This window comes from Cryptotermes secundus, unplaced genomic scaffold (genome assembly GCF_002891405.2).
Source record: "Cryptotermes secundus unplaced genomic scaffold, Csec_1.0 scaffold236, whole genome shotgun sequence".
Lineage (NCBI taxonomy): Eukaryota > Metazoa > Arthropoda > Insecta > Blattodea > Kalotermitidae > Cryptotermes > Cryptotermes secundus.
Window position 1 is genome coordinate 234,377 of NW_019738958.1, and position 17,339 is coordinate 251,715.

A 17,339-nucleotide genomic window follows, 5' to 3' on the forward strand; every position below is an offset into this window, starting at 1 on the left:
ACATGATTGGTTCTCTTTTGACTATCATCAAGTGTATATGAATCAACAGAACAAACTCCGTGATTTTAGTCCGCAAGCGAACTATACCGACCGAGCGACCGCCGCTTGTCGGCGAAGTCAGTGCCACGTTCAGCGGATAGAGGGTGTCGCGTGGTCAGCACAACGAATCCTCATGGCCGTTAATGTCGGTTTTCTAGACCGGAACCGCCATTTCCTTGAAATTGCTCCTCAAATTAGTGATTTAGTACATTGCCTGATTTACGTTCATCATCAAACGATTCCTCAACCTACGTATAATATAGTAGGTCTACAATATCATGGCAGACGAATTTTGTTAATGATGGCTGCAGCTGTAATGTATACATTAAGTACTGGACTCTGTTCCGATGACAGTGGCCATGTGGTCTAATGGGATGAACCCTCTTCGCTCACTCGAACGTTGGGATCGTAGATTTGAAACCCACTCAAGGCATGGATGTCTGTGTGCATTTATTCTGTGTTTGTGTTGTCCCAATGGGCTGATCCCTCGCCCAATGAGTCCTACCATCTGTGTAAAAAAGAATATGAAACGGAAGAAGAGACCAGGGCCCAACAAAAGGGCTGTAGAGCCATTGATGAATGAATGAATGAAAAATGGACTATGCTGAACATATCTTTTTACATGGTCATGTCACAAGTCTGAAAGATTCTTGTTATGAATCACAAATAATAATGGGAATTCTGTGTTTGATGGGGCTCAGACCTACAAATAGGAAAGAAACCCATACTTGAGCTATCTTCACTTGAATTTCGATTATATAACACATGTGTCTCATTACATACCTCATTAGAATATAATTTCACAGAGCATTCAAGGCCAAACATAATGTTGTATTCTTATGTGACACTCAAGAATTTGAAACACCTTACTTTCTACACATCAGTTTATGTTCATTTTTAGGTCCTAGAAATTCTCACTCTACACAAATATCTTGACATTACATGAAGTATATTATGGATTTCCTTGTTCTCGCCTGCTCTTTGACTGACTAAATAATGAATTTAACCCCATGAAGAAGAACCCTTCTTGAGAACCTGTTGCTTTCCTAGGTGGTCAGAAGAATTTTATCGAACGTGACAGTCCATTACCACGTTCAAAAGAACCTCACTTTGGGTCCTATCCTAAGCCCGTTCAATGAAGCCCATAGTCCTTCGCACTATCTCTGTAAATTTCGTTTTGTCTATTATTCTTTATCTATACCCAGGCCTCCCAACCGATCCCATCCCTTCAGGTTTCCAAACTAAATTTTTTAATAGATTTCTCAAACCTCTCATGAATGTCACATGTCTTGACTGTCCCATTCTTCTGGTTTCTGTTTCGTCATGCAGTTTTCCCCATTCAACTCTTACACTTTTTAGTTCCAAATATTCTCTTAAGCTTCCTTATTCTATATTCATCCCTCAGGGTGAGACACCAAGTTTCAAATCCATAAAATTATTTGGGCTTTGTATATCATAATAGGTAGTTTTTTATATGAAACAGGAAGATGACAGATTTTGAAATGAATGGTACTGAATGGTAGCAATCATTCTCTGGATTTAGTCACATCTTATCATTGCTGTCATTATGCTACTGATTTGTTACACTCTTTCGAAATGCTTGAACTTCACTATATTTTGAAAGAATTTTTATCTACTCTTATCCTTCCGGCCGCACTAGGCCCTGGGGTTTACCCAGCCTCTAACAGAAATGAGTACTAGAAATTAATTAAATAATTTTCCTGGGGAGTGAAGCGCGGCCGGCGCGTAAGGCTGACAACTTTACCGCCATCTTTGAGCCGACTGTCTAGATAATGTGGAACCCTTAACTTCTCACAACCTTATGGGCCTTCACGGCCTGTTACAGGGATAGCTTTACTTTACTTTTATGATTTTTTCTGCCTTTCAGTAATGAGATGTGAGCAGACTTAATTTTCTGTATATTTATTTCTAGGCTAGTCTCCTAATTTGTGTCTAATAGTGCAGCTTTATTTTCTTTAGAGTACTGATTGTTTTATCCGCCAAATTATGGAATGGAAATTCTTTTTCATACCTTTATATCCATACATAAATTTGTAATTCACTTCATCTTCCACTCAAACTTATTAAATGTTGTTTCTCAGGTACCCGATTTTATTTACTTGTATTATCTCTATTTATTTTGCTCAAGATTTTCAGTGTAGTATGTTTCTTTTGACTTGAGAATCCTTGTAGGATTATCAGGTTCTCACAGTGGTGGTTATGAAGTGTTCAGTCTTCTGGGATGTAATGCCATGTACTCTGCTGAAAGTCAACCCATATAGCATTGCATCCTAGATGACAGAACTCATCTAAGCACTCTTACTAAGCAAATAAGAAATGTGTCATTAAATTTCTGATATTAGAACCAAGAGATCCAACATTATTAGTACAGGATCTGACATAATTTATTTTACCATATAATATTTTAATAAATTATATTTTATATTACCCTCCCATCTGTGAATTTTTCTTCCAAATCAGCTCTGTTCATGATGTTTAGCAATGTAATTTATATTTGCTTTTGTTTCATATGATGTTAGTGTGTATGTCTTTATGTTGTCATTATGATACAGACAGAATGTGGGGACACCTGACACAAAGTCAGGAATACTTTGACAGGTATTTCAAATATCAACATGGAACTGTCAAGCTATGAGGAACTTTCATTGCATGTGAGAGTAAATGTGACTGGAAGGGATAGTTTTAATTCTCTAAAACTTGAAACTGCACTTAAAGAATGTTTAAAAGTTCAGGTCCCTCTACATAAAAATTGTAATGAATCTCTATGGCCAAGATCAACCAGTTAATTGTATTTAGAAAAGCTGCCTCTTTTTTAAAACTGAGAATATGAAATACACTGTGTGGCTGAAATGCATGAGAACTTTAATGCTAAATAAAGTGATATGTACATTAACTGTGCGTTAAAGAAAAAAATTATGAGAACCATCTAATAATGACACTCTCATAAGAGAATAGAAAGGAAAATGAAGATAAGGGTGGAAGGCAGTGATTCATTTTGTAAGGTATTATGCCATCGTTTATCTGAGACTGAAGAAACTCATGAGGAAGAATGCACTATATCCTAGTTTTGACTTAGGAAATGCTTGAAGCAAACTACATACATTATTACAAAGACAAAACAACTCCATCCAGTGTGACTATTGAAGTTTTTACTACTTGAAAACTTAACACCCTTGCATGTTTCGGTCCCTATAGACCATCATCAGAGGGACATCAATACTTTTTGGAAACTACTATCACAATGGGTGTTTTGAGTGTTAAAATACACACACACACACACACACACATATATATATATATATACACAATATTTGTAATGCACTGTATATACAAAATCCAACTTTTCCGCAACTACAGCAGCTTTCTTGGTATATTAAAGTTTTTAAAACTTTGTTATTGTTACGTCGTGGTGGGGTGGGGCGTGAAGGTATCCCCACCGCTTCCACCACTATTATGCCCTTAGTCCTTTCGACAGGGGTGGATTGGTAATCCCCACTGTCACCATCTCTCTTGCAGTCACAGGGGTAGGACTAAGGAAACGTCTGAATAGCTTTCTCTATCGTTGCTTCGTGGCTAGGGGCTCACTGTTCACCGGGCTTGTCAGGAGGGCGCAGGTGCCAATTGTGGAAAGGGAGAAAATCACCACAAAAACCCACACCCTCACCCTATGCTACACTATATTAGTAAAACACAATCATTATACAGTTATATACATTTGGAATTCTCACACTGAAAGGGCCGACTGGTGTCGGGTTACACATTACACTTGGCTACCTCGCATCACTCGGTTGATCATTCTTACGCCCTGTACACTTTTTCTAACGTTCCTAACTCTAGTCCCATTGGAGGAGTTACACTTTAATAATATTACAATTATTGCGCATGGCGATAAGAGTAGTTTCCACTTACTTTGCGTTGAGTCTGCAGACGGATGGCGTTGCCGGGAGTCGAGTCGGTGTCCATTTGGACAGAGCCTACGGCCGCAAATGGCCAAAATTACTGTTAGAATAATCCCCTTCTTAATTTGGTCTCTGGGTTATATACCCCTATGTATGCTTACTCATTATTTTCCCGGAGGGTGTAAGTCCGCCTCCAGTGACGTCTTATCCCAAGGTGGGTGATCTCGTTGGCTGGGATCCTAAGGGGACACACCCCCTTCTACTGCTAAACCGTTTGGTTGNATCGTCCTGTGTTTGTTCGTGGCATGCTGTGTTGATTTTACTGTTCTAGAGTGTGCTGCTCCATGTAATTTATACTTACTGTGTCTGTGATGTTGATGTGGGTGGGTTCTGATGTTGTATTATGAGGTCGAACATGTTACGTTGGCTATTACTTTCTTTTGTGTGTCTTGTTCTTCTATCAATTTATTGAGTTTATTAAAGCGGTATATATGGAAGTACTCTTCTATATTCATGATGCCTTCTTTTTTGGCTTTCTCAATCATTTCCATGATTACTGTCATCGGTCCGTACTGATGGCGTTTATTTAGTATGTGTTGTCTTTGTAATTTGTTAGTGTGATGGACCAGAATGAAACAAATCAAATACATACATTATACTTTATGACATTATTTTATACTTTCAAAAGAACTGGCCCTTTCCACATGCAGCATGGATGGAATTCTGTATTGTATCTTGGTGTATATGCATTATTCTTTTTACTTAGACCACTGAATACGATGTTCCAGAGTGCAACATCTCAGAGCAAACATGCTGCCCGGTTCTTAAGATTGGCAATGGCATCCATTATGGATATTCTTAAGATTAAACCATTTGTGGAGGTGACAGTTCAGCAGCTGCTCTGGGGGTATGAAGATCCTCTGCTGAAGCTTGCCAAGGAAGTAGTGCCCAAGGAACAAAAGCTCCCATATGAAGAATTTGGCCTGATGTATGGGGTAAGTGATCATTTTGCATGAGTGAAAACTTGGTCTCAGAAGCAGGTGTTAACTGAAGAAGGACCTTAGAAGGGTCTATTAAGATTGTTGACTATGACTGGACAGAGGTGGTAACAAATTTGCCTCAGTTCACACCATGAAGATATTCAGAATGTGCACAAGTAAAGCTGAACTCATTCGAGACTTCATCATTAGATGGGAGTAGGTAATGAATTTCATGCTCCAGCTGCATTGCAATACTTCTATGGAAGGATTGCTGACATCTGTTGGGTAAAAGGTAGGTGATGACTCATTCTGTAAGTGGTGGTATCCTGAGAGAGACATCTCACTTTTTGTGCTGGGCTTGAAACTTTTTTCTCCAGGCCATAGCAATAGACTTCTCTGACTGTGATGTCATGAAGCTAATATAGGGTTCATATCATGGAATATAACTGCAAATAAATGGTAATATAACAGAATTGCATTGTGGGAAGCGAAAAAAGAGATTATGTCAGTACTTATAGAGTGGAATACACAGTCTCTAACCACACTTTTACTACCTGAATAGTTTGGAGGTGTAAAATACTGTTGTAATTGGTGTTATTACCAATCCCTTTACGACAAAAAGTAATTATAAAAATGAAATTGTTTCTGAGGAGACAAACACTTAAGTAAACAACATAGTTAATTATTTAATATCTCAAAACCTACAACATCTTTGTCACCTCCTTCCCAATTATGTCTTAAATTCTCGTATGCATTTGTTCCAGTTGTGAGAGAAGACAAAACCTGTAAGTATTTTAAAATTGGCAATATTTAGAATATTTGACTCTTAAGAGATATCACATGGACTGCTGACAGAGAGGAAATTACGTTATTATAGATAACTAATAAATGAGTGAAATTATTGATGATAATCATCGTTATCATCATATAAATTGAAGAAGTATAGTAAGACATAATTCTAGTTATAAGTTATAAGTTATAAGCTATTTTGTGAAATGAATTTGAAACCTTCATAATAATTTGTGTACTTGTATATTGTTTATTTATTTGTAGAAAAACAGTACATCTGGAGACAATGTCACTGTGTTCACTGGAGGCAATGATATCAGACAATTTGGCTTGATAGACAAGTTCAATGGACATACACATTTGATTCACTGGAAGACAGAGAAATGCAACAGACTGAATGGCAGTGATGGTTCGATCTTCCCCCCACGCATCACACATGACACCACCCTCTATGTGTACGACAAGGATCTCTGTCGTCTGCTTCCCCTCAGGTATGTCTTTCAACGTCATGTATTTTGTTTTGCTTGACTTCAAGAAACTTGAATCATCAGTTCTTTTGGTATCACTCAAAGTAACAGTATTACAAAAGTGTCAGGTTCAAACCTGAATGTTGAAACCATCTATCCCAACTAGAGTTTCTCTGTGTTCTTCTCAGTCCTTCCAAAGTATATACTCAACTGAAACCTTTAAAACACTGTACAGCCACTTTCTCAAATATCTTATTATTCATCTTTCACATCGCTGTCATTCAGTGTTTATATTTCTGCAGTTGATGAAGAATCAAACTGAAAATAATCTTTAACCTTCCCAGTATTAGGTCCAGTTGGACCTAATATTTACACCCCAAAAATGATGCTCTTTTCTTTTCAAACGCCATTCCAGACATTTTCTTCAGCTAACTTGACTTTTTTTAAATATAACGTAGCCTGTTTCTTCATCACATTCCTCTTGTTTCCTTTAAAGCATATTATTTCATAGAATCTGTTACTGGTAAATTTATAATTACTCGTACGTTATTATTTCTTCATTTCTTCTATTAAGTACACTTCTTAATTGTGTTCATACGTTTTACATATCTTCATTGTTAACTTTGTCAGTATTAAATATGGATATTGATATGGATTTATGTGTATCTCCCTTAAGATTTTTTAAAGAAAACTAAAAATTAGTCATGGGAGGGTGAAAATTCATAGACCAATTATTTCCAGATTTTCTTTTAGACTGGATGGTTGGTTTTAAATTCTCTGAAGTACCCATAGTTTCGAGGCTGGACCTTCAAGAACCTAATTTTTCCATTTGAAAATAGGTCACAGTGTTTCATAAAAGATATTTTTCTTTTAATATCTGAGATGCGACACCCTAGAAATTTGCTAACATTTCAGAGGAATTTACTCCCTCCATCTTCAGTGTTACAGAGTAAACTTAGCAAGCAATAAACAAGCAGCGGTTTGCTGTAGCAAGTAGTGGTTTGCAGTAGCAACCTAGCAACCAGGGTATAATGAAATGTATTAAATGAATGAAGTATACTTTATTCTAAGATATGAAACCATGTAGTTTGGTAGAAAGTTAGGAACATTTTGGAGAAAACTGTTCATTCCAACTGAATGATAAAAGAGTGATACCAATGTTTGGAGGAACCTGCTGCTTTCATCATTAGATTACCTTGATTTGATTCCTCGAAACGTTTGTAACATTCTGCCAAACTGTATGGCGTCATATCACAAAAGAGACTGATCTTCATATTTGCTGATATATAAACTTGGACTCCCACATTTAAGACATATGTTCACCGACACAAAATTTTATGCACATTTTATTAAAACACATTTTTATTAATTTCTAGCCTTCTTATAATACCAGATTCCATTAAAATATAAAATATTATTCTCCTGAATAACAATCGTCTTTAAATCTAATGTAAAAAAAAAGTAATGCTATCCCTGTAACAGGCCGGTTGAGGGTCCCACATTATCTAGACAATTGGCTTAAAGATGGCGGTAAGGTTGTCAGCCTTACGCGCCGGCTGTGCTTTACTCCCCAGGAAAATTATTTAATTAATTTAATTAAATCCTGGTACTAATTGCTGTTAGAGGCTGATTCGACCCCATGGCCATAGTGCGGCTGGAAGGATTAGGTCAATTGAAAAAATCCAGTGACCTTATCGGGATTTGAACCCGCGACCTTCCGGCTTTTAGCATAGTGCCTCAACCAACTATGCTATATGTAGGTTATGTAATTATATCACTATATTGCCTGTAATATTGCCAAATAGAAAATATCTGATCAATAGTTGGTCTGTTCATATCATTACCGACATTTGATAACTGATTGACTCACATGAAAATCGACAGACAGACACAGATAGACATGCAAACTGACTGACTGACCGACTGACCTACTGTCTGACTGACCAATTATTTGTTTTTAATTATAGAACCAAAATTATACCAATGTACATTCTCCGAAACCAGTTAAACACAATTGCTATTCTCACAACCAATCTGCAATCTTTTTCATTTCATGTTCCAGCAGTTTTCCTGACGAACATTCTAAATTAATTTCTTGCTTCCCTCATCTGTGCTACATGTACAGCCCATTACGAACTTGGATTTATTACAGATGTATTATATAAATCTACACAGTGTGAAAAATTACTCAAATTGTTTTCTAGGAGTGAATTCTCATGCTGAAGAAGCATCATCATTGTATGTGTTTTTATGCCTTGGAATATAATTTTGACACAAATCTGAGCACGTAATTCTTGCTCTGAGGCAGGTTCCTACGTGAAGTAGATACTGCTGGTGGAGTGAAGGGCTACAGATTCACTCCTCCAAAAGATGTATTTGCAGATGTGACAAAGAACCCAGAAAATGACTGCTTCTGTCCAGCAGGTCCACCCTGCTCCCCCAATGGGCTTTTCAACATCAGTCTTTGTCAGTTTGGTATGTACAATTATTTATTATGTGACAAAAATGCAGCACAAGTTCAATTATGCAGGTTCCCTTGTTGGGTAGGTATCTGATATAACTCTCAGCTTACTCACTAGTTATTGTGACTGAAAATATTGGCTTTTCCTGTTCTGATTAGGATATCTGATGCTTCCTGCATCCACCAGGATTTTGCTCAGTTTATGTATTGTAATTACCTAATATGTCTATCCATTAATTTCTCTGTCATCTTCAAAAGAATAGATGAAAGGATGGTTGAGCAATATTCTTTAGCATCAATGTAGTCGAATTTCCCGTGCTTTGGAATATATGCCACTCTAACCTGCCTACAGGCCATAGGAGTTAGTCAACATGCCAGGCAGGCTCTAAATATGCAGCAGAGTTGTGGAATTGAATTCTAGTAAAGGTAAAGTTATCCCTGTGGTTAAATAAGCACCATGCCATGAAGGCATATGGGAGAGTGGATATAGTGATCCACATTCTCTTGACCTCTGTACTAGTCTGAGGTGAGTGGTCAGTTTCACGCTCCGGTCAGTTTACCCCTGGGGAAGAGCGCCCAATACCTATTGTGTAGGAGGTTGGGGGGACCCCAGAGTCGGTCTGGACAACATGGATGACAGTTTTGATCAGTGTATCCACCACTTCACTCACAATTCTCTTGCATCCAGTGATTCACCATGTGACATACAGTTTGTCTACATAGCTTCTGGTGCTGATCGTTTAATTAATGTATGCAGTCCTTTATTCAACAATTTTGAAGCATTTTTGCTGTTACTTTTCTTTCTATAGTCTTGCAGGAAACATGTCTTCAGAAATTGTATCACTCAACACATCGCACGTAATCTATCAAGTGATCAATATTACTACAATCAATCGCTTCATTAATTTGTGCTGAAAATGTTTGTTCCTCTTAATATAACATAATGGTACATACAGTTATATTGTTGTTTACTTCCTGAAACTGCTGATGGTCCGAGTTTGAATCCTGTAGTACTCTGGGATAAATAAGCTACGTCAACATAGCAAAGGATTTTAGCAGTGCTTCTACATATTTCGTTTAAAGTGGTTTTTCTTACAAATAACATGCCCTCACTTAGAAAGTCACTCCCCCCTCCAGAGAGGCTCCCACCGCAATTTGGGAACTTATGGTCTACTGTCGTTCCAGGTTTTGAGAGGTTGAAATTATACATTCATATTTTGAAAGGGAGAGTGACTGTTTAAAAGACTGGTAGTTGATACAAAATTCAAATGACACAAAATATTACAATATTTATTTAGAACGTTTCCTGATGTGGTACTATATATTTGTAGTGAAATGGAAGGAACTATTAAATTATAACTCTGGGCACAGCAGTATTTCCAGTGCACAGAGTAGCAAATTTATAAGGCAATAAAATATAAGTGATGAGACATGAAAAGTACTTCAGATTAGAGTATATTTTTACCCTCATTTAAACATACCAGGAGTATGTTTACATATGATACCACATGATATTATATCACCGAAGAAAAATTGTTCATACCAGCGGTACTTAACATTTTGTGATCAGTTTATAATTATAAGATTGATACTTTTTTTTATAGACTCACCAATAATGTTGTCTTTCCCACACTTCTACCTTGCTGACCCAAAGCTGCGAGAAGCTGTGGAGGGCATCAGCCCACCTGATCCAGAGAAGCACCAGCTATTTATTGATGTTCAACCTGTGAGTTGTATATTGTTGTTATACTGTTCCATATAAGGCATCAGCTTCAATAGTATTTCATTAATCTACAGAAGGTGGATAAGTTAATGATTTGTGTCTCATTTTAACAGACTGAAATTTTGTAGCATATGCCCTACCTCTATACCAGAAGTGAATATGTGTAAGTTGACAAATAAAATTTCTGCGTTCTACCCACAGAATGTATTTGTGTGTTTGTTTATGGTTCTGGCAATACACTGCAATACTTTTTCCAAACAACATTAACAAGGTGATCTCTGTAGCAGATATGTTTCCTCTTAGGTACAAATTTAATTTTTATATACTAGCTGTACCCTACATAACATACACCATTCTAGTAGATCTTAAAAGTAATTAATTAAATATCAATGCATGCTACTTATTTATTCATATACTTAATTAAATTTGATGCATTATCTTATATGAGTCAGCAAATATAATTTACCTCTTGCAGCTTCTCATCTAACTGTTGAATTAGTTTTGACATATACCATTGGTCCGAGGGGTTTTCAAGCCATTTTACTGTTGCTTCAGCAGAATAAAGAATATGAAGTTGTCCACATTCTGTCTTATTTGGATCTATTGTATAGAGGAGATAGTGGTGTGACCAAACCATAAATATGGCCATGTATCTGGAAACAGAACGGAACATTTTCAGGTGGCCATTTAACATTGATCCATTGTACCTTCATGTATGTTCTCTGTAGTTATTTTCTCCATGTGATCACATGTAAGCAGTTCACATAATAGAGACATCTAATGGTGCCTCTGTAGACATTCCCATTAACATTTTCCAAATGATATGCAGTGGAAAAATACCTAAACTATATATATAGACACACACAAATTGCACAAAACTAAGTATGAACATCTTGCCACAGAGGATTTCTCCCATCCCACTACTTCCTGGTGTCTACAATAACAGGATGGCAGCATGAGATTTTGTGTCATAGGAACATCATAATCTTCATTCTCCTAGGAAACTTGAACTTTAAATAGGACAAAATTTTCTATCTGAGCACATACTCTTATTCCTTTCATGCAGCTCTCTACACTTCAGTTTAACATTGTATTATTTGTATGTAAGAATGTTCAAAATGACACTTTACAGTGAATTATACTTGTTTATAATGTTTCTGTTTCAGCAAATGGGTGTAGCACTGGGAGCTCGAGCAAGAATTCAGCTCAACTTGGCTGTGAGTCAGGTAGTGGACATAAAACAGGTGGCCACCTTCCCTGACATTGTGTTCCCCATTATGTGGTTTGAAGATGTAAGTATTCACAGATACTGAAATTAACATTTTGCCACAACATTAAACCTGCAACTTCCATAAAAGTTGAGAAATTTCTTGACTGTGACTGTTAGTTTCTCCAGAAGGACTCTGATCCTTTTAGTTAGTATACTGTTATCATCAGACTAGTAAATTCAACTGCAATGCATTCACTGAATTTTAGAAGTACCATGGGCATCCTCAGGCAACCAGATATTTTGTTTTCAAATTTACATCTATGCCTCTTCCTACTGTTTCTACTGCTTGCCTTATAATATTAAGGATACAAAGAAAGTTTTAAGCTCTTCTAATTGATTTGCTAATATGGTGGTTGGTATATTTAATTCTTTTCCTCAATTTTGTATTTTTCCAATAGTCTTGGGGGGGGGGGGCTGCAATTTCTCTTGAGCCCGCCCTGCCAGTGCCTATGACTTGGACCATCTGTTAAGGGCAGCAGAGGATATCTGTGTAACTTTGTTATATTTTGGGCTTAACAAATATTCTGGGCATAGAAATACTGTTCAAGAGAACCGCTTGAAAATATTAATAAAGAGGAGAGGAATATGACTGTTTCAACACAAACATATTGAAGAAAAGCAGTGGCACACACACAGAGAGCCTGCACAAAATAACAAGCAATGTGTGCTGAAAGCAAGAGGTAGCCACTGCAGCACATATGTATAAACATAGAGCAGGTATCTCTGTGATCTTGATTTTAAATTTAAATTTAAATTTAAATTTTAAATACTAAAGCTAAATTGAGAATTTCAAATTTTAAACCAATCGACGAGTCAATATTAATACAGATTTTAAACATAATTTACAAAACCGACAAGGGGAGTTCTGGAATATCGGGTGCCGATTGATAACAGAACAATGAACAATTGGAAATCTGGAGTTTAAATGTTAATATTGAGTGCAGTGTGACAGCTACGTGAAGTGAAATATGCCTGATGATGGCCGGTGGCGGACGAAACATGTAGTGTGAAAGAAGGGGCACAAGAAGTACAATAAAGTGTTGCATTTACAATGGAGTTTATATTATACATAGGTAAGCTGAAAAGTAATGCACACATGCTTGTAGAGCGCGAACGAAATGACCTTCAGAAGCGCGCCAGGTGGCATGTGGAAGTAACATTCCCCCTCAATACGCATGCGCAGGTTTGAGGTCGTTGCGTTCATCCAGTGTATTTCGAGAAGCGGAAGTATGGAGACGTGTTCTAGTGCTATGTCAACGCGAGTTAAACAGCGTGCTGTTATCGAATTTTTAACTGCTGAAAAAGTGACTCCTACTGAGATTCATCGTCGTTTAAAGGCTGTTAATGGTGACGATGCTGTTGATAGGTCTACTGTAAATCGATGGGTAATAAAATTTCGTGGTTACAAGCCTGGAAAAGCCATAATTGTTGATGAAACATGCAGCGGACATCTGATCACTGCCACAGACGACAATCATCGCAAACTCGTCGGCGATTTGATTCAAAATGACCGGCGAATCACTCAAAAGCGTATCGCAAACCATATTGGAATATCAAAGGAACGTGTCGGCTTCGTTATTGAAGAGTTAGGATACCGTAAAATCTCTGCACGATGGGTACCACGACGTCTCGCAGATGAGGACAAACAGCGTCGATTGGAATGCTGCGAGCAACTTTTGCAGCGCTACCGTGACGAAACAGACTTCTTTCTTTCGAATATTGTGACGGGGGACGAGTCATGGGTCCATCGTTACGACCCGGAAGAGAGAAGACAGAGCGCTGAATATCGACATCCGTCTTCTCCTCAGGCGAAAAAGTTCAAAACACAACCATCCGCCAAAAAACTTCCTTTGATTGTGTTTTGGGATGCTCACCGAGTTTATGTGACCGACTTCCTGGAACGAGGGGCAACGGTAAATTCTTCTCAGTACATACAGACTCCAAAACACCTCCGGGGTCGAGTTTGTCGTGTTAGAGGCAGCCTGGCGCCAATAATCTTGCAACATAACAACGCTCGTCCACACACCTCACGTGCAACTGAAGAGGCTCTGCGAAACCTGAAGTTTGAACCGATTCCACACCCTCCTTATTATTCCCCCGAACTTGCGCCTTGCGATTTTTATTTTTTTCCTCTACTCAAGAGAGACCTCAAGGGTAATCATTACACCTCGGACGATGAGGTGAAGGCAGCTGTCAAGTCCTAGATTCGAGAAAATTCGGAAGAATTTTTCAGTGACGGAATGAAAAAACTTGTTACGCGTTGGGAAAAATGTGTTAGCCTTAACGGTGACTATGTTGAAAAATAAATATATGCTTTTGAAACTTAAGAATTGTACTTTAATGTACTTTTTGCCCGATCTTGCTATTTGTTTTTGTTTGCGCTCTACGAGCATGTGTGCATCACTTTTCAGCCTACCCACATACATATAGAAGCGTGGAATGTAACAGGATGCTTAAATATAATATATCACATTTTTGTATTAGACATTGTCAAGAGACATACTCAGAGGTGAGGTTTCTGGTTTAGGTCATGTGAAGTATATGGAAGAACATGTTAAGTTGTCCTTTTCTGACAAAATGTAAATAAATAATATTATAATTTTTTGGCACAATGACAAATGTTCACGTCAGTGGAATAGTTGATTTTTAAATTTTTAAATTCCCTGACATACATACACACAAACACTCACCTGATCACCTTACTGACTTTGGCCGTGCTTGAGGAGCTCTTCAGTGAATGACAGCTTGGGAACATTAATTTCTGGCTGTTTTTTGAAACACTTGGTAGATTTATAAGTGCTGTATTCAATCACACACCCCTGCCCACTCTTATGTTGACCTGGATCAGGCATCAGCCACCATCCTTTCTTCTGTGAGACTGCTGGAACAAATTCAATATAGAAATGTACATTCACATATACACTCTCTTCTCACTTCAACCTTGAAGATGGAGACATCATGTGTCTCCAAAACAGCAACAGTATTGCCCGCATCCACATACCTATTTCCCTATGATCCATCTTAATATTATTTCCCTGTTTCCTTTTTGTCTTTCAAGTAGCAACTTTATGAGATTTCCCCATCAAATTCTGTGAATATTTATTGTCTTCTCCTACCTAGCCACATTCCCAGTCCATCAATCTCATATATTTTGTTGTTCTAGCATTAGTTGTTTATCTGTCTCTTGTAGTTCTTTGTTATGTGTTATCCTAAATTCTGCACTTAATTTGGCCTTCTAAGGTCCAGATAGTTTTTTATATTCCAGGCAGAGTTCGCTTCACCACAGGATCTAGATCAGCTCTGGGCCTTAACCACCACCTATGAAATTTGTCTCAATGTGCTTTCCCCTGGATTAAAGTGACCAGAGTATGGAGCTAACCAATCAAATTTATCTAGTGCCTATGTTAAGAATGTGTGGAGCTTTGCCTCATCTCCCCCATAAGTTTTTCATGACATGGTGCTTAAGCACAAGGACAAGTTTACCTTTACCTTAGCTAAGATTATTTTAACATTATCCTCTTATCTTTCTAGTGATCAGTTTCCACTGGATTTTCTCCTGCAGTCCTTCATTTTCATCAATTTCAGCTACATGTTCAACTCTTTAATGAGATAACCAAGATGTAGAAGGCATAGAGATTTTGTTTTCAGACACTTGCAATTTATGTTCCTTCCTCAGGATAATTGTCCTTATTCCACAGTAAATATGGATTGCAAACTTGAAAGTTGGCAGATATCAAAACTTAATCTGTACTATTTTGTTGCAGGGCATTGATAACCTACCAGAGGAAGTGACAGACCTCTTGAGTCTGGCAACAAATGCTCCAGTTATTGCCCGTGCTGTCATCTCATATGGACTGTTTGCTGTAGGGGCAATATTGTTAGTCATTGCAGTGACCTGCCTCATTCGTAGTAGTGGACGCCAAGAGACTCTAAACCTTGAGGGAACCAGCCATTATGTGAAACCAGAAAAAAAGCCGTCAGCCACATCAGGACATTCTGGTGCCACCAACGGTCACAGCAACGGGAAAGGCAAGACACTGGAGACTTTAAACCCAGCATTTGTTGGAGGCCCAGAGAATGGCACTACAACTCAATGAATGTTGTGGAAAGAGTCAATGAACTGACCAGTGAAGTATACAGTATATCTTTCAACCAGTTATGTGGAAGCCATCAGCCATGTTGAGAGGTATAACGTTTTTTGATCTTCAGGAACTGCGCTGGAATTTTCTAGGTATTTCTTATAGATCTGAAAATTGTAATAACCTGACCATCTGTTGTAGATATCAGAAGAATGGATCCTTGTTGGAACAAATATACATTTCCTAACAGAAGCAACAATTTTAAGAATAAATTTTATTTTTACTCCAAATTAACTTGTCTGAACTGTACAACTCATGTGCCACGCAAATGGTTCAGCTCTCTGTTTTATTGAACATTATGAATGAATATTTTCTTGTGATGCAGTAGAAGCTTTGTGAATGATAAAATGAATGTCATACTCAACTTATAAGCCACCAAGACAATTCCTGGCATCTTAGTTCTGTTTGTGAATTCTTGTTTCCCTTGTAACAACTCACTTACTGGTGCTGACAGAATTTGTATTACAGGAATATCAGCTTTGTCTGATTTCAAATATAACAGACTGGAATGCTCACTTTTATCATGAGGACCAGTAGTTAAGTTACATTTTATTTTGCTGTAACATTGTAGTGAGGACAGTTTTAATTTTACTTCATATTAGTTGGTATAATATCCTGTTTGAGTAGCATTCCAAATTATCTTCTCACTTTAGTAATCTTCACTACAAACCAACACAATTATGTATTTACCCTGTGTGTACTGTTATTTTAGATACAGAGAAATTTTTCTGTTATGCTAGCTCCATCTTACCTACTTTCTCTGCTTGAGGTCAGTGATACTAGACTTTGGGCGCTATTCCATCTGTATAGCTGATCACAGTGGCCATGCTCTCTAAGGCATGAAAGGTCTTCGCCTGTTTGAACACTAGGATCGTGGGTTCAAATACTACTCAAGGCATGGATGTTTGTTTGCTATTATTATATGTTTATGTGTAGGTAGCGGCCTTGAGACTGGCTGATCCCCCGTCCAAGGAGTCCTATAGACTGTCTACGATTAAGAAACTTAAGTGAAACAGGCATTTCATGGATGCCCTATGCTCAAAGTTGGAGCAACAGGAATATAGGTAGATAGATAGCATATATACAGAATATTATTTTTAATGATAAAATGTAGAAAAGTAAATTGTCACTATTTGCAAATGCTACTGCTCTGGACAATAATTGTTAAGGCTATTTGGACACAAAATAATCTTAAATTCTTTATGGGGTGAAGTTTGTATAAATTAGTATATATATTTGAAAACCTGTGTCTGATATCCAAGAAAACGCTCTGCATATCGGTCTCTAAGGCCTGTATATCAGAGATGGGCAAAGAAGAAGATGAAATATAATTAATCTGGGTAACAAACATAATCAAAAATGTACTCACTGAGAAAAATACTGAGTTGAAAGTTCATTAATATAAGTGATAAATGTATTTAGCACTGCCTTTTGAAGGGTTGAATGTTTTTATATTTTATGATCGAGTTCTACTTCACAAACATAGTGGTTCTTAAACAGTGTCAGAAGCATTCTGTGAAGAAGTAACCATCTTAAATTTGCATGATATAA

General features: G+C 37.5%; 1 protein-coding gene across 1 annotated transcript in view; it reads left to right on the forward strand.

The window, feature by feature from the left end:
• Positions 1–16,671, forward strand: part of LOC111871397 — an 84,251-nt gene extending 67,580 nt beyond the window's left edge. Inside the window, exons 8-13 of the mRNA XM_033754235.1 lie at positions 4,726–4,954; positions 5,993–6,219; positions 8,504–8,670; positions 10,261–10,382; positions 11,546–11,671; positions 15,414–16,671. Of these exons, the coding sequence (XP_033610126.1) occupies positions 4,726–4,954; positions 5,993–6,219; positions 8,504–8,670; positions 10,261–10,382; positions 11,546–11,671; positions 15,414–15,746 (1,204 nt within the window). The 3' untranslated portion in view covers positions 15,747–16,671. The remainder of the gene's footprint in view (positions 1–4,725; positions 4,955–5,992; positions 6,220–8,503; positions 8,671–10,260; positions 10,383–11,545; positions 11,672–15,413) is intronic.
• Positions 16,672–17,339: the final 668 nt, after the last annotated feature.